This window comes from Elgaria multicarinata, chromosome 11, assembly GCF_023053635.1.
Source record: "Elgaria multicarinata webbii isolate HBS135686 ecotype San Diego chromosome 11, rElgMul1.1.pri, whole genome shotgun sequence".
NCBI classification, from domain to species: Eukaryota; Metazoa; Chordata; class Lepidosauria; order Squamata; family Anguidae; genus Elgaria; species Elgaria multicarinata.
Window position 1 is genome coordinate 33,559,769 of NC_086181.1, and position 17,662 is coordinate 33,577,430.

Genomic DNA, 17,662 nt, shown 5'->3' on the forward strand with positions numbered 1-17,662 from the left:
CTAAAAAAAATTATTGTTTTAATGCACTTTGTCTGAAATAGGTTTCTGCAGATTCTTTCCTGTAGTGCAGCATCTATTCACATTCTGGAACCAGGGGCTTCTGGTTGCAGCCAATACGGGCAGCGTTCCCAGTTCCCTTCATTTATACTACAACTGGTACCATAACATAAGGAGCCTTTGAGGAAAAACAAAAAGAGGTGGCAACCCAAATTAAGCACCAAGAGGGCTGAATAAGAAGGGATTTGAACCTAGCCTTTTAATAAGCTAAGCGCTCAAAGTCCCAGGGCTGGATGGAGAAATTGGTCCATTTCAGTTTTCTCCCACATTCGAAAGTTCTGAATTTCAAGTCTCCTTTGTGGGGAGGGGAACGCCGCACTCCCATGCAGACAGCACACAGGAGCCGTTTACTTATCACCCAAGATAGCTGCCTGTAGACAGGTCTGCCCGTTTTGACACGGGTCCTCCCTGCCTGATACTGGAGTTAAAAAACAGAATTATTTACAAGAGAGAGAGAGAGAGAGAGACGGAACAGGGCCGAGCACTAGGTGAAGGTGAGGGAAAAGGCCCGGTAACCAAAGTTGGTGAAGACATCGATGCGGTGGCTGCTTCCGGCCGCTGTCAGCACCTGAGGGAGGAAAGCAAAGGATGACGCAGGTAAAGGCCGTGGGGCTAGAGGCAGCTGAATGCCCATCCGCCAGCCCCCCCACTCTGCTTCTATCCCCATCCTGCCCCCTACCTCTCTCTCACGGTAAATTCCAGTTCTGCCCCTTCCCTACACAAGAACACTAGTGTTCCAAAATACGTTGCGCTCGCCCCATCGGAAAACTGCAAATGTCCAACACACACACAGCACGAAGCCTTTCCTTAGCAAAGTCCTGAGCCCTACTGAAGGGCAAAGGAAAGGGAGAGAAAAATACAAAGGTGTCGACGTTCAGCACGTTTTAACTTCTTCCTAACCTGTTCTGTTTCTTTATCAGATCAGTCTGAAATTTTCCACAGATGTAGACCTCATCAGGCAGATCAGAGATGTCATGTTTCAAATTATTAGCGCAACATACATCTTCTTTTTTTTTCATAAGCAGTATAATTTTGAGGCTTAGAACGACAGAACCATTGTTTTCTTTCTGACTCAGCTTAACGAAAAGAGGAACTCCCATGCCCCAAAGCTTCCCATTTGTTTGCCCCAGATTTTCGGTTTCTTCCAGCCAAAGCCCTAGCTCCAACTTGGGCACGCCCTCACGGAAAAGTGAACAACTGCCTCCCATTCGCCAAATCCCTTCCTCCTCAGCGACATCATCTTCAGTCCAGAGTCCCGCCTACTACAGCTAAGCCCCGCCCCCTCTACAGGCAAGGCCCTCCCACCTCCATTCTGGAAACCTCTAACATTACAGGCTTCCATTTTGCAGGCCGCAATGCTTGCTGCCCTCTCTGCCATTCCCAACCCACAAGGTACCTTGTGCTCTGGCGAGTGTTCGTTGATGGAAAGCGAGTGGACGCAACGTGGGATGCAAGGGATTTGAGCCTTCACTTCCCCACTGATCTGTAAATGGTTAATGGTCGGGCTGTGGCCAGCAGAGAGAATCTATGGAAGACAGATTGGGGCAGACGCTTAATGGAAGGTAGAGATGTTGATGAAATCCGTTTGGTGAGGTGAAGTTTGACAGGTTTTCTTAAGCTCATCCACCTCCTGACTTTTCTGCTGCAGCACCAACTCTATTCGCAGCGAGTCAGGCCAGTTTGCGGTTTTCCTGGGAATTTTGCACATGGGGGGAGGGCGGTTCAGCAAATTTGCAGAAATTGCACGAATTATAGGTGAATTTGCACAACTTGCTCAGAAATTTGCACAAATTGCAGAACCTCCCACATAAAACAGTGCAAAACAGTCCCCCGAGTTCAGGGAACACCCCACGGCTTGGCTCGCAGGCAAGTCGCACACGCCGAACTCTGTCAAGCCAAAAAAGAACTGGGTTCTCCATCCCTAGCGGAAGGGAAGGGGGGAACTGAAGCAATTAAAAAAAATCCCAAGCATGATGGAGAAGAACAAGAAAGAGAACAGAATAGAAAAGAATGGCTGAATGAATAATAACACCGAAGAAACCAAACGCAAGCGAAGGAGTGGGGAGAATGCAGAAATCAAGGTAAAGAAATAAAAGGGGCCTGAACATAAAAAGTGGAACCTCTACGGGCCTCAAGCCATAGGGTCGAAGGCTTACCAGGTCCTGGTAGAACATGACTTGCTGCTGGCACTGAGGCACGGGAAATATAGTGGTGGGTGTGACCGACCGTAGGTGCCACAGAGTGAGTGCGGGGCCCCCACCACACACCTGAGGGAGGAGAAACATGGAACGGATTGGAGACATCAGGGAACCCACAACCTGCTGATGACAGGAGCTCTCCCCTGAGCCCTTTTGATCACATTAGCAATACTGAAGGGGGGGGGGGGAGGGGACACACCCCAAAGGAACACTCATCCATTGCTCCTCACACAAACTCCTCAGAGGCTGAAAATGTCCACAGCCCCTTGCTTTAAGTTATCAGTTTGAGGAAAAGATAAGCGAAATGGGGCGCTCCAAAGAAGCGGGAGCTAATGTGACGCCGGAGCCAGGAGACACCCAAGAATGGCCATTGAACCCAGTTGAACACGGGCCCAGTGCATGCTGGGATATCCAGCCATTCTCTTCCAGCAGCAAAAAAGTCGATGCACTCACCATCCAGTCAGAGTCAGTTGCCAGGCAACGGATCCACTTCCCATTCTGCGGCCGGTTGCATTCCTAAGGGAGTTGAGGCGAGCATTAGGGGAACAGCCAAAGGCTGTTTAAGATTGATGGTTTAAATAGCAATGTTAGGCCCACTATATTAAAAAAAACAAAACAAAACCACCCTCTTATTGGAAATGAGTAATTGTGTGTTTTCCCAAAAGGCTTATCTTGTTTCGGTAAAATACGAGATTATATATGTGAGGTAACAATGTTAAAGTAGGTGTCTAAGTTTTGATTAGGAATTGCTCTGATGAGTTGCAAACTCCTTTTATTCTTTGTTCTTAGCAGCTGTTTGATTTCAAAGTCACGCTGTTCTATGTCATTTTTTTTTTAATTACAGTGGGCACCTGGACAGGGGTAGAATGAATAATGGTGAGAGGCAGGAAAACTTTGTGATTTCTCTGGGTTGGAGGAAGATAAGACTTACGAAGGCCGTACCTCATATTTATGCACTTCAATGGACTGAACTTGACCTCCAGTACGTAAATCTGCAGAACAGAGAACCTTGGTTGAGACCAGCCTTTTCTTTCCAAACCTCTAGTCTATTCAGCCATCTCCCATCGTCCCAGACCCAGGATACAGGGCCAGCGGACTGTAAGAACCATCTCCCAAATGTATCTCGTTTTAGAATTTCTGTAAACCGCCCAGAGAGCTCTAGCTATGGGGGCGGTATATAAATGTAATAAATAAATAAATAAACAAACCCTGAAAGTTGGTAGAGTATGTCATGGTGAGATCCACGTGGCTTCAGGTTTATTTATTTAACAATATTTATGAATCAGTTACATTTGCATTTACATTACATTTACAGTCCAGGTTCAGGCTTAATTCAAAGTGCTGGTATTAACATTTAAAGTCCTAAATGGGTTGGGTCTTCCCAACCCAAGTACACATGGCTTCCTCCCATATGTACTTGCCTGGACCCTAAGATCATCTTCAGGGGTCCTTCTCTGTGAGCTCTTGGCAAAGGAAGTGAGGCAGGGGCTACCAGGAGGAGGGCCTTTTCTGCTGTGGCACCCTGGCTGTGGAATGAGCTCCCTAGAGAGGTTTGCTTAGCACCTACAATATACTCTTTCCGACACCAGGTGAAGGCCTTTTTATTTTCCCAGAATATTAACATTTTACCATTCTAGCCTTTTAACTTTGCTGGTTTAAATCTGTATTTTAAATCTCTGCATTGCTGCTTGGTTTTCTTCTGGTTGTACTTTTATATTGTGGTTTAAGTGTTATTCTTTAAGTTGTACTTTATGGTTTTAATTTTGTGGACTGCTCCAGGGAGCTTGGGTAGTATAGAAATCAAATAAATGGAATTTCAAAGCAATGTACAAAACAACAACAACCAAGTCTTCATAAAGAGGGGAAGATTGCTGTCCTAGGAATTCCTATTAGAAAAGTTATGTTTTTAGGAGGTGCTGAGAACCCAGAAGGGTTTGCACCATTTATAGTGGTACGGAGGCCCAGACTCTGGGCTTTACGACACAAAAGGCCCTTTACCGAGCCATGTTGGGTTTCAGCCAGAACTCGAATGGAGCTATCCAAGGTGCTGAACTCAATCCCCAAAATAGGTTCAGCGTCTTGGATAGTTCCTTTAGAATTCTTACTGAAACCCAGAACAGATTCTCAGCCCCACTGACATCAGAGTCACCAGTCTCTATTGGGGTGTCTCCCAATGAGCATAGCAACCAAGTAGACCAGTAAGAGGTCTGGGGACCGTTTACATATCCTGGTCCTGAGTGACTTAGGGCTGTGTAAACAAGTACCAAAACCTTAAACCTGACCCAGCAACATGAAAGTAACAAGTGCAGGTGTTAATATTCTGGGAGTGTTCTGCAAATTCAGATCTAAAATAAAAATGTGTCCTGCCTTTTAAGAAATTCCAAAGCAGCTGATAAGATAATAAAGATGGCTCCTAAGACATCATCTTGAAAGAGTAATAAATGCAGTATGTATAAACCTAACAACAATTAACCAGGTAACAGAGGAGTACAGAAGACATTCTTCAAGGCCTGGCATGTGGGCCTAAATTCCCTGGAGGATCATTCTTTCACAGGTTTGATTGGGGAGCTTGTTCCACAATAGCGGGGCTGCTGCTGATAAGGAGATGAGACATGCAGCAGGAACTCCCCAACTGATTTTGAAGGGGTCAGTGGGGGGCACATTGGGAGATGACTTCTCTGAGACACAGAGGCAGGTAACCAGAGTCTGACACAGGAGCAGGAGGAAAAGAAATTCTAGCCAGTGATGGGCAAAAAGTAATCTTCAGCTTTGGCCGGGGGGGAGGGGGGGGGCTGGATTCAACTCCCAGCATTCCTTCTGGGAGCTGAAGTCCAAAACATCTAGAGATCTACCTTCTGCACTAGACTACAAGTCCTTACCCCAAAGGCGCACGGTGCCATCCTCACTCCCCGATAGGCACTCTCTGAGCTGCTCCCGAAGGGCTAGACAGTGGATGTAATCAGTGTGGCCCTGATATTCATGCTGTGAGGGAGACCAATAAAAATGGGGAGAGACTTAAGATCCACCATGCTTGGGAGCGTGTGTCCAATATAAATGCCCCACAAAGATCCTCATTCTGGCTCCAGACCACAGGAAACCAGATGAAGGGGGTTCACCAGAGGGGGTTCATGTGTAGATTCTGACATCCATTTCCCCCTACCATTATTAGCCACCAGCTTCCATTAACTCAGAGATATCCCACCCCTGAACGCAGGGGTAACCTGTGCAGGAACAATTACATTAAAAAGGGGTGGAGGGGGTCTCAGTTCTGATGGATGGAGAGATACGGCACTTTGTGGAAGGAACAACCTCTGAGAAATGATGTTAATATTGTGATACAATGTCAAATGCTGAGATGCTAATAGCTTTTAGCCCTTGTGGGCAGAAGGGGAACCTGACTGCACACTAAAAGCTTGGAAGTGGAGACAATGGACAGGTAAGGAGCATTTATTCAGATTTTAATAATGATACAAGGATAATATAATAAGAAGCTGCTGGGCTGCACTACATCAGGGGTGAGGGACCAGCAGTCCAGAGTTCCGCAGGTGGCCACACCCCTTCCCCTGGCCCCACCCACTATGCCTTCAGTGCCACCCACCACTGGAATATGGCCCTCAAGAGCTTCTCCAAAGTTGAATTTGGCCCTCAGGCTGAAAGAGGTTCCAGACTCCTACGCTAAACCTGGGATACGTCCCCACATCTCCTCTGCCCCATACCCCAAGGACTCACAGTAAAGGTTCCAGACTCCAGATCCATCATGTGAATAGCACAGTCTCCTCCAGCCATTAAAAGACTATTATCCTGAAAGGAGAAAATATATATATACGACACGCATGAGGCATTGCCAAACGAGCCAAGTTGAAACCTTCCTATGGTGCACTGCAGTTGTACCTTGAGGTTCAGCTGAAGGCTGTTGATTTCTGGCACCTCCAGGCTGCTCCTGAAGAGAAAAGGAAAGACGAATGATGCATCTGTATCACACGTAAAGGGGAAGGTAGAAGACGGTGGTGAAAACGGAAAGGGAAACTGAGTCATACCCGTAAGGCGGCCTTCTACTCCAGGCTTCTTTGCAACCCTGAGGTGGAAGGCAAAAGGATGTTAAGAACGACACAGCAGCCAGGAGAAACACTGCAGTGGGACTGATAAGTAACCCATCCGTACCTTCTTCACAATCTCGCTCCAGTTCCAGGCCTTGACTTCACCGTTGCCAGCACTTAACAGTTGCCGGTCCGTGGATACCATGGCGTAGATGGGGCCATCATGAGCTACGGAAAGAAAGCAGCACGGTACAAGGACTGGGCATGACAGGGCGAAGTGCATCCTGGGAAATGTTTGGCTGAGCCTCAACGAGCGTTACAAAATGGGTTCCTCAAGAAGCCAAGTTGTTGAGTTCTCAAGCTGAGCTATGCTCAACCCAAGCATTTCTCCAAAATATTGGAAGATGGGGAAAAGGGTGGCTACTGCCTCTGCCTGGGCACTGGGCCTCTGTTCTAAGCCACAGAGGGCCCGCTGGGGTCCTGACACTTGCCCAACCACGCTGCATGCCAACACCAGACCTAGGAATATACTTTATGGCAGCTCCTGGCATTGCCATAAATGGCCAACTGTCCTAAATAAACAACCACGTTGGCATGAGCAAGCACAAGGCACCTTGGGAGTTCTCCAGCTGACCTAAGACACCTACCTACAAAAGTCACCACTGGCTTCTTGCTCTCCTCCTTGGCCTCTGAGCTCAGCGCTGCCGAGAGGCTACACATAAAGAAACACGAAGCGTCAGATAATTCAGAGGCATGCCCCATCCCCAAAAACCACACTTCGTATCAGGAGAGGCATGACTACCTGAATATGGCAATCTCTCCATAGTTGTTCCCGGCTGCTAAATACTTGCCGCAAGGCGAGACGCTCTGGGAGTAGATGGTCATATGCAGGAGCTCGAGGGATCGCTGGATATCCATCTGACAAAAGGAGCCAACAGGAAAGGTAAAGCCAACAAGAACTACCTCGATGAATCAAGGCTCCATCTAGTCTATTCTGTTTTGAATTGCCCTATTTCCTAGGCGTCTGACGCCATGCTGTGACCCAACCATCCTACACAAGGAAGAGCCCCAACTGGGTAGAAACATAATCTGGATTATCCCTTCCAGACTGGTACAACTTGCTGCATTGCATGCTGGGTAACAACCAACGGACACAGTCAGAAAGCACAAACCCTGGAGCACCTCATGTTATGACAGAGTTGCCACCTTCTTTTCTTGACAGGGGGCTTATTGTCTTTGTTTGGCTCATGCCAGGCAGCTGTTAATCTAACATGAGAAAAGCTTCTTCCGCTGGATTTCTACCTGTTGTGTAGCTACTGAAGGTATAGGAGCTCTGCCAAGGGAGACGAGACGAATGCAGCTCTTTAAGCTGGGGCTAATAAATTGCTGAGAACTCTCCTATTGACCTATGTGGGTGCAGTGCATTATGGGAGTATCAGGACACACACACCCCTACTTTTCTTCGCTACACTTCTGCTCACGTCATGGTGACATTTACATCATTCACACATACACATAACACCACTCAGTCACTTCAACAGCCAGTCAAAAGCACAAGACATGAAGTGTCGAAAGAAGGAATTGGATTGGGTGGGTTATGCCATGTTTTCTGTAAACTAAGGTACCACACTGTTAATATTCCAATAATGTAGATGTGCAGGCAGAAGCAGAGGAAGAGATGTTGAAACCATGTTGTATTATGGATGTAGACAAGCTGGAGGAGGGCAACAAGGATGATTAGGGGTCTGGAAACAAAGCCCTATGAGGAGAGACTGAAAGAACTGGGCATGTGTAGCCTTGAGAAGAGAAGACTGAGGGGAGACATGATAGCACTCTACTTGATAGGTTGTCTCACACAGGAGGGCCAGGATTTCTTATTGATCATCCCAGAGTGCAGGACACAGAATAATGGGCTCAAATTACAGGAAGCCAGATTCCAGGTGGACATCAGGAAAAACTTCCTGACTGTAGAGCAGTACGACAATGGAACCAATGACTTAGGGAGGTGGTGGGCTCTCCCACACTAGAGGCATTTCAGATGCAGCCAGACAGCCACATGTCAGGTATGTTTTGATATGGATTCCTGCATTGAGCAGGCTGTTGGAGCCGATAGCCTTGTAGGCCTGTTCCAACTCTAGTATTTTATGATTCTATGATTATGTTCTCCATATTTCAGATGGTGGGCAAAGGTTCATAGAAAATAGATATGAGCATCTCTGAAGTGTGTGTAGGAAACAGGGCTATACATGGCATCCACCCCAAACATATACACTGCCACTGGATGCACCAGCCAGCATACAAAGTGACCCTACACATGTTAAGTGTCTATACACAAGTTTGCACTTTTTCCTCCTCCTTCCCAGCCCCTGTTCCTTTTGTGTCATGTCTCTTAGATTGTAAACCTCTTTGTGAGAGTGGGATAACAATACTTATAATAAAAATTCCATGCACACAGAGCCTCTGGGCAAATATGCAGCTAGTATGCATGTTGGCAGGGGGAGGATGTGACCCCACTCTCCCCCCACCCCCCGCTAGTAACTCACAACTCTCTCAAAACGACTTTAAGAATGGTCACCCACCTCCATCTTTATTGGTGAAATGCAACAAGTATCACAAATAACAGGTTTTCAATGCAATACTTCTGGTACACACACCTCTTTAACCTGGATGAAGACAAGCAAATAGATCCGTTTCTTAGGATACAGAGAGACATTAAGTGAGCTCATTTCACTACATCACGATTTTATTACTGCTGATTATTCTACTGCTGTTTGTTTTTAATTTTAATGTGATAATTTGTTTATAACAAGCCCCCCCCCCCAGGTTTGATTTTGCCATCAAAAGGGAGAGGCACGTGTTTAAAAATAAATAACTATAACCACTCCATTGCAGACCTTTTTGAGGACAGACAAGAGTAAAAGGGTCCATCTACTTGCAGCGCAAACCAATCATACAGACTTACCCAGGGGACTTACTTCTGAGTAAGCACACATAGCATTGCATTGTTTAAATTTAAAACAAGCATTTGCCTCTGTTGCTATTTAACTTTATTTACAGAGTGCTAGATTTGGATCTTTGGGCAAAATCCAACAGAAGTCCTATTTAGAGCAAACCCATTGACATGAATAGGATTTAAGTACCATTTATTTCAACAGGTCTACTCTAAGTAGGATTTATTGGATGTTGCCCTTTGTGTTTTTGTCTCTGCTGCTGCTGCGCGGCTAGCTGCAAATGTGTTTTAACTACTGTTTTTATACTTTTTATGTTCTATAAGCACTTTCGCACGGCTCCTTTTTTGGAGGGGAAAAGCACAGTACAAATAAATGAATGAATAAAGGCGCGATTCTATGCATTTCCAGACTGAAAGAAGTCCTACAAAACTCCCACAATGGTGGGAATTGTGGGACTTTGGAGGGGCGGTAATGCTGGGAATTGTGCATTGGATTGCGCCCTTAATAAATAAAACAGGCAAATCTCACCCCACCCCACCCCACCTACCCCGCATCGCACTCCAGCCCATTCAAAGGCATGAAGAAACCTGGCGTTTTCCCCACCCACAGAGATGCCAAAACAAAACCCGACGCCAGGCGGAGCGCGTCAACTCTCAGCTCTCCATTCTCTATGGTTACGAGAAGAGAGAGCGGCGGAAGAAAACGCAAAGCGCGACGGGATCCGTAGGCTCCACAGCCAAAATATCGGCGGAGGGCTCCCAAAATGAACAGAAAAGCGGACTACATTTCCCAGCACACCTCGCGGTACCATTTTTCCCCACATCACGTGACAAGAGAATCTGTCGGCGCTCTACACCCCGGCTAGTTCTCCGGATTGTTGGTGAGAAGAACCTAGGAACTCTGGTAGAGAAGAGCTTGAGAAATAATCCCCGAGCGGTAAGAGACAATATTAAATAGTTGTCTATTATCTTATGGCGCATGCGCAAACGCTACTTCCCGACCCGCATTCTTACCCGTTCCTCCCACCAGCCCCCGCGGCTGCGCGTGCCGGCACTAACCGTTAGTGGCGTCGCGTTCCCTCCGCAGCAGGACGCACGTGCATAGAATTAACCGGCGTCCTGGCCCCGCCTTTAGAGGTAGCCACGCCCTTTCCTGTAGAGACTGGACCTGCCTACCAGGGCTCAAGCGAGCGCGAAGCATGCTGGGAGTCTATTACCTTGGTATCATGGGAGCGCCCTCAAAATGGCTGCAGGCAGGCGGGCGCGAAGCCTGCTGGGATGCCCACTGCGCTCCCTGACATGATGTGGGCGTTGGCTGGATTTAGCCGGCTCAAGTCAGGACAAGGCGATCTTGGGCTGTCCTGAATTGGCCTGACAAGCAATAATAATGATCGTGGTAAACCACATGTCATCTTTTGAGAGGCAGGAGGCTTTGGGACCAGAAGTGGCAATCGTACAGTTAGGGCATAACATTCGAGACATTTTTCACCTGCTCAGTAGGCTGACCGTATGGAAAGGAAGGCAGGGCTCCTGCATCTTTTAACAGTTGCATAGAAAAAGGGATTTCAGTAGGTGCCATTTGTATACATGCAGCACCTGGTGAAATACCCTCTTCACAACAGCCAGTGTGGCGTCATGGCTAAAGTGTCGGACTGGGAGAACTGGGTTCTAGTCCCCACCCCACTCAGCCCAACCTACCTCGCAGGGTTGTTGTGAGGATAAAATGTAGAGGAGGAGGATTATGCCTTGGATTCCTTAGAGGAAAAACGGTGGGGAATAAATGGAATATATATATATATATATATATATATATATATATATAATTAAAGCTTCAGGAACTCTGCTTTCTTTCGTACCTGGTCACTCTGCAACAGAGGGCAGGGCTCCTGCAGCTTGAACTGTTGTGATGAAGAGGGATTCACCAGGTGCTGCATACAAATGACACCTGCTGAAATTATCTTTTCTATACAACTGTTAAAGATACAGGAGCCCTGTCCTCTTTTCCATATGGTCACCCTAATATAACCCTGTAGGTCATTGCATGAAGCTGCTTGATTGGAGATTCAGGACCAATAAAAACGAGGACTTCTTAACACAGCGCATAGTCAAGCTATGGAATTTGCTATCAAAGATGTAGTGGCTTGGATGGCTTTAAAAATGGGTTAAAGTAACTCATGGAAGATAAGGCTGTCTGGCTACCAGTCATGATGACTATATATTATCTGCATTAACACAGGCGGTATGTTTCTGCATACCAGTTGATGGGGAACACAAGGGGGAAGGTGCTATTGCACTCATGTCCTGGATTTCTCATGAACATCGGTTTGGCCACCGTATGAACAGACTGCTGAACTAGATAGGCCTTTGGGCCGATCTTGCCTGTTTCTTCAGTTCTTATGCTAGGATTGTCCGTTATTGTAAAAACACTACCCGCTACAAGGAACACTGCACCTAATATGTGGCTAAAAATGGCTGCTTGAATAAAAATGCCTTTTGTCATTCCCAAGGAGATACTGGCTGGGAGTTTTTGTTGTGGTATTTTGAATCTGGAGAGCAGCTACAGCAGGTAGAGGCAGAGACCAAAGTGGGAGACAGACAAAGAAGATGTTGGGTTCTGCCTTGGCAGATCGAAACCAATATCTTGAATTGTGCCCAGACGACAACAGAGAGCTGGTGGAGATGCCGAGACATTGTCTTAAAGCACTGGCTTTTCAAACTCTGTTCCAAGGAGCCCTGGGTTTCCTTACTAAAAAAAGATTGTCCAGGGGGCACTGCCTTACCCACCACAATCAATTGCCCTGCAGTACACAGCTTCAGAAGAGAACACCCTGTCTGCATGGTGTAACAGAGAGACCCTGTAGACATGGTCAATATCCTGCAAGAACTGAGTGTGACCCCAAGGTACACTTTTCCAAAGACAGTTGGGCAGAAGGTAGTTCCCCTATGTTCTGGGCTTCAATTACCAGAGCCCCCTGCCAGCATGGCCAATGGTCAGGAATGCTGGGAGTTGAAGTCAAAGCTCTAAGTCACAAGGGTTCTATTAAATGCACACTATTTAATAGAACTCAAAGCTGGAAAACAACTGGTCCAACATTCACACTCCCAGCGACCCACTTATATGAAGATACTAGCTTCATGTTCTGCACTAGCAGCCTTCCCACAACGTTATAAGATTGTAGTCTGCATCCTTCCATTTGCAGGCCTGCCCTCGGGTTCAGCTGATCCAAGCCAAGATTGGTGTGATCAGGGCTGTGTGGGAGAAGAGAAACTCCGTTTAACACCCGGCCTCACCCTTTCCACATTTTGCCTCGCAGATGGATCCCACAGTTGCCCAGCAAGCGCCAATGGCCGTTCCGTCCAGCCCATCCCTGCCCTGCTCTCTCTTGTCTGGGAACATGGGCTGGAGCCGCAACGTTGTCTCTGGCTGGCAACGGGCTGCGACACACAGAATACCATGGATAAAGCCAGGCCAGAGATGGGCGAACTTCAGTGAGGTGCAGCGTCCCCGGTAAGCATGTGCGCTGTGATGCTCTTCCCTTGGGCAAACATTTTGTGGTTGATTCAGGAGAGAAGAATAGATTTTCAAGAGTACCACTCACCCATCTGGTATTTATTCACAGACATATGGCAGCTGCCTGTTGGAGGCTTTCAAAATAATGCCAAGGGAAGTGACAGCCATCTTTGTTCACTTTCCTATATTCCCACTTTGTTGTTTGAGTAACCCCTGCTCTAAAGGAGAATGACAAAAGTGGAAGAGGGGAAAGGAGAGACAGTGGGCTATCTTCAAACACTGCAGATGTATTTACTGTGGCAATTGATATACTGCTCTTAAGATTCCCTAGGTACTTTACAATAAAAACCAGTGTTGTTGGGTGTTTTTTTAAAAAAACACACCGCACAATTTAGCTGAAATATCCACCAAACTACTACTAAGACTTCAGAAGCCAGCAGTGTAAAAGAGGTGTTGGGGGTGGGGTGTTAAGTCCATAAAAGATTTTCAAGCTTGGGAAAATAAAAGGGTCTTTGCACGCCACCAAAATGACAACTTGGAACTAGGCAGGCAAACCATAATTGGGGCACCACAGAGGCGGCCTCCTTTCTGAGAAGCACCTGCCTTGCCCATAGGAGGGAGAGGGCCCATAGGTCTGAAGACATATAAAGAGACAGGCAGGCCCATGGCTTTTGGGCTGCAAGGGGGAGAAGAAATAGCTGTTATAATTTCAACTAAAAGGAAAGGTATGTGAATGAGAGAAAAGAACAAAGATGTAGGAAATTGCTGGCTCTTGACTGCAACTCTCGCTTCTTCATTTAGGTGCCGGTCAGCCTCCCTTGCTTTCAAGCGGCATCTGGAGAACAGAGATCAGTAAGTGTGGAGGAAGATGAGGGAATATGGCTGGGGTGGGGATGGGAGCCCTGCTGACAGGAGTCAGCCCAGCTCATCTTCATACTCTGCTTTCCTCCGGAATTTTTTTGGGCTGGCAAAATACAGCCCATCTTTTTTCTCAGAACTGGGTTTTTGGCAGAAATACGATCTGATAGAGCTCAAACATTTGTTTTAAAATGGCCGTGTTAAAAGTTATCAAGACGTTCTTGGGGAAATAGAACATAATCAAATAGAACATAATCAAACATAAAACAATTATATATTGTTTTAACTTGGTTCGTGGTTTAATTTGTTTTTAGCTGTGCATATTTACTGTTTTATGTTATGTGCTTTTATCTGTACGCCACCCTGAGATCTTATTGATATAGGGCGGGATATAAATGTTTTAAATAAATAAATAAATAATGCAGATTCAGCATATAATAATCAATTTAATATCTAAATATAGGTCACTAAGAGATCGCTTTAGCTTGGAAGCAATAATATTAAATGGGGTACATAAGGGAACTCTAAGTCAATTTTATAAAATTATGGTTAACCTTAATATGATAAGGAACATCTCCTTGACTAAATGGGAAAGTGATTTAGGGAGGCAAACCATTCAAGATGTTTGAAATTGGATTAAAGAATATAACCCAAATAGTACACTGTGAATGAACTTCAGAGAGAACCTTTACAAATTGCACTTTAGATGCTACTTACCACCACTCGGGCTTAGTAAAATCTATAGGCAGGTAGAGGAGAAGTGGTTCTAGCGGAGTATAACATGTTCTTTCGGTCTGACCCCAAAATAGTAAATTCTTGGAGGATGGTAAGGGATAAAATTATGAAAATTGCAGGTGTTGAGCTCTTTTAGGACCCACTGATATTTTTATTTGGATATGTTAATGATATAGTCCCAATTGATATGGAACTTACTATTCGCTTACTGATAGCTGCATGTATGGCAAAAAAGGTATAGGTAGAAGACAGTTAATTGTCCAACAATAGATGTATGAGAGGTTTTGGGATATTACCTAGATCAATCAGCCTTCCTCAACCTGGGGTGCTCCAGATGTGTTGGACTGCATCTCCCAGAATGCCCCAGCTGGCTGGGGCATTCTGGGAGATGCAGTCCAACACATCTGGAGCACCCCAGGTTGAGGAAGGCTGACCTAGATGATGAAATATAATATTAGAGTCAGAGAGGAACGAACAGAACATAGTTTCTTCATAGAAAAATGGATTCTCCGTATTTTATATTGGAATGATAAAGTTCAGGATTCAGTACAACCTTATTTACTGTAACGGGCAATTTAACTGGTATGAATTTGATTAGGTTTATAACTCTTGTTATTATTTGCAATTATGAATCAGTGAAAGATGAAATGTTTTCCTTTATCTGTTGGGAATTTCCTCTTTAATAGCAAAAGGATAAATAATTGAGTTTGGCAGGGAGTGGAGAAGTGGATTTTTAGAGCTTTCCTGGGCACTGAATTTTGAAAACTCTCCATAACTTAATGCTCAGAGAGCAAGCTGTTCAGTGTTAACGTTAACGAACCGTGGCCTCAAGTTAAGTGTGCATGTTGGTATTATATCTTACTACTGTGCTAGGAACATCTTGTGCTCTTATGTTGGAGGGCATCAGCGCTGAAAGTTCCCTTGACAGCTCAGCATACCTGGCTACAAAGCAGCAGTATAAGAGACAACCAATATTGCATCAGGTGCCACCCTGCATTTTGGAAGCCCTCGTGTTTGCATCGTTTTAAAATAATACTTTTAAGATTGGGCTCCAGTCATCTATTTATTCAAAAAATAAAGTGCAGAGAGGCATCCGGGGGCAATTGAGCTTGGCACAAATTTATATTAGGCAAGATTGGAGCCGGACAGTGTCATTTTTCTGCACCCCAACAGGGAGCCCAATTCCAAGCACTTCCTCTCAGAGGACAAGATGGCCGCCCGCTTTAACTCCCTGAGCCTGGACAACGACCACGTCTACAGTTCCAACGGCTTCCCTGTTCACGATGACGACCCCCAATGGCAGCAGGCCTACACACGATTGAAAGAGCTGCAGCAGAGGTACTGGGAGGCCGCTAGGCGCTTTTAGAAAGTGGGATCAGAAAAGAACACGGGCTGCGCACAGGCCCCTGCTTCGAAGGCCGTTCCGGGGGTTCCGAATCAGCCTCTGAAGCAGGGGCAGCTGCTCAGTGGGCACTGAGCCACACGAGCCTCCGCCGCCTTACCTGGACCCGCCATGAACGCCTGTAGCCGTACGCACCTCTTCAAGGGAGTCACCACTTCAAAAATGGCCACTCCCTTGAAGAGGTGGGGGCGGCTGCAGGTGTTCACGACAGGTTCAGGTAAGGAGCAGGAGGCTCATGTGGTGGGGGAGTCCGGGTCAGGTCGAAGCACTTCGGACTAGAGATGTAAAATGTCTGGAAATTTTGAAACCCTGGGAAAAAATTGGTAATTTCCGGAAAAATTGAAAAAATGCAATATTACCATTTTTTACAGTTTGAAAGTCACTTAGTTACTTTAGGAACATAAAATGTAATTATGTGCAAGTTGGTTTATCACATTTGGTATATTAAAAGTACAGTGCATTTAAACATTACAAATTGAATTTACTTTTTTTAAATGTTTACTTTTCTTTTTTGCAATGGAGCTACAAGCTCCTTAATTATAAGGGACCTCTTTGGTTTTCCAGTTCCTGAGGAGCAAGCAAAACACAATTTTTTAAAAAAAAACCCAGAAGAAACCAACATTAATAACAAAGAAAAATATTTATGTCTCTGCTAGTCCTCCACAGTGTCAAGCACCCATACCCATAAAAAGTTTTTAGAAATCATTTGGAGAAGTAAATCTATGACAATGCTGGGCTATATGATCCGGTATAAGTCAGCCGCCTATGTAAGACTTATGTGAGATGATCTTCTCTATCCCAGGCTGTCCCAAGAGGGAGCAGGTGAAGAAACCAGCTCAGCCGAGGAGAATGAGCTCAACAATGTCATTGTGGATGGGGAATTCATCATGGGAGATTGCCCCATGCTGACGCCTCCTTCCCTGTTGCAAGGGGGGCTTGGAGGAGTCAGCATCATACCTGAAGAGGTGTTTCTCGCTCTGTAAGTATAGCAGTGGTAGGGGGAGAGAAGGAGGGGCAGAGAAAATGAGATCGCTGGTCTGAACAGCCACCTTCCTTCCTCATGTTCCCTAGGAACCCTTGTACAGAGGTTGTCTTGTGGAGTCCCCACAGTAACTCCAGCCTGCAAACCATCCGGACATTGATGGCTCTCCCATCTTCCTTGAGCTCTTCTGCACAGCCTCAGCAAGACACGGTGGCAATACTAGAGGAAATGGAAATATGAGCTTTCGTCCATCTTGTCCAACTTCCCTTTGAAGCAAAACTCACTCTTCCAGTCTCCCATCAGACTTTCAACAACTGGCGCCATTAACCAGCCTCACAAGTTTGGGCGCAAACATTTCATGGCAGTAGAGCTGCACTCCACATTTTCGATCGACTGCAATAATTCTCTTTTCTCCACTAGATGTAAAGCATATAAGCAATGGTTTCTGGTGTATGTATTGTCGTGTTTTGCTATTTCCTCTTCCAATATACTAGCCCGTACTAAGGGCACAATCCGATGGATATTTAGACAAAAGTCCTACAACTCCCAGCATTCCCCAGCCAGCATTGCTAGCAGGGGAATGTTGGGATTTGTAGGAATTCGTTTTGTCTAAATATGCATAGGGTTGCTCTAAAAGTCCAACGGGTGTCATGAGGTGCTAGGACTCAACTTGCAATATGTACATTTAAAGTAGAATTTTCAGAATGGCCTTTCTAATCTCCTCTTTTATATATTATCACAGAAGCGAGATTTCAACTTCCATCCAAAAAGAGAGGAAATTCAACTTCGTTTTCTCATGACCTCTCTCAAGACAAAGCCTTCCAAACCTTTTATTCCCACTGCATCTCCATATGGCCTGATATCCAAGTGTTACTCCATATAGCATCAACAGGGGGCACTGTGACAAATCCTTCCTGTTGGTACCTAAGGAG

At 45.8% G+C, this 17,662-nt stretch overlaps 2 protein-coding genes across 2 annotated transcripts; one reads left to right on the top strand and one right to left on the bottom strand.

Annotated features, from left to right (window-relative positions):
* Positions 1-2: 2 nt before the first annotated feature.
* Positions 3-10,378, bottom strand: THOC6 (THO complex subunit 6). Its single transcript, XM_063138357.1, has 14 exons — positions 10,302-10,378; positions 8,872-8,955; positions 7,095-7,210; positions 6,940-7,004; positions 6,417-6,520; positions 6,293-6,330; positions 6,147-6,195; positions 5,985-6,056; positions 5,135-5,237; positions 3,198-3,247; positions 2,709-2,771; positions 2,214-2,324; positions 1,454-1,582; positions 3-625 (listed from the first exon to the last, which is right to left on the bottom strand). The coding sequence occupies exons 2-14, from the start codon at positions 8,875-8,877 to the stop codon at positions 542-544; spliced, it is 990 nt and encodes a 329-aa protein (XP_062994427.1). The 5' UTR covers positions 8,878-8,955; positions 10,302-10,378; the 3' UTR covers positions 3-541.
* HCFC1R1 (host cell factor C1 regulator 1) lies at positions 10,120-17,647 on the top strand. The gene is made up of 6 exons (XM_063138361.1): positions 10,120-10,179; positions 12,557-12,750; positions 13,555-13,605; positions 15,520-15,684; positions 16,551-16,727; positions 16,820-17,647. The coding sequence occupies exons 2-6, from the start codon at positions 12,557-12,559 to the stop codon at positions 16,968-16,970; spliced, it is 738 nt and encodes a 245-aa protein (XP_062994431.1). The 5' UTR covers positions 10,120-10,179; the 3' UTR covers positions 16,971-17,647.
* The last annotated feature ends 15 nt before the right edge of the window (positions 17,648-17,662 follow it).

Coding starts and splice junctions, on each gene's coding strand:
- THOC6 (XM_063138357.1), bottom strand. Junction 7,005..7,094: donor GGAGAGATTGCCATATTCAG/GTAGTCATGCCT, acceptor CTTTATGTGTAG/CCTCTCGGCAGCGCTGAGCT. Junction 2,772..3,197: donor TTGAAGTGCATAAATATGAG/GTACGGCCTTCG, acceptor CAACTCCCTTAG/GAATGCAACCGGCCGCAGAA.
- HCFC1R1 (XM_063138361.1), top strand. CDS start 12,557: ATGGATCCCACAGTTGCCCAGCAAGCGCCAATGGCCGTTCCGTCCAGC. Junction 12,751..13,554: donor AGTGAGGTGCAGCGTCCCCG/GTAAGCATGTGC, acceptor TTCTTCATTTAG/GTGCCGGTCAGCCTCCCTTG. Junction 15,685..16,550: donor TTGAAAGAGCTGCAGCAGAG/GTACTGGGAGGC, acceptor TCTCTATCCCAG/GCTGTCCCAAGAGGGAGCAG.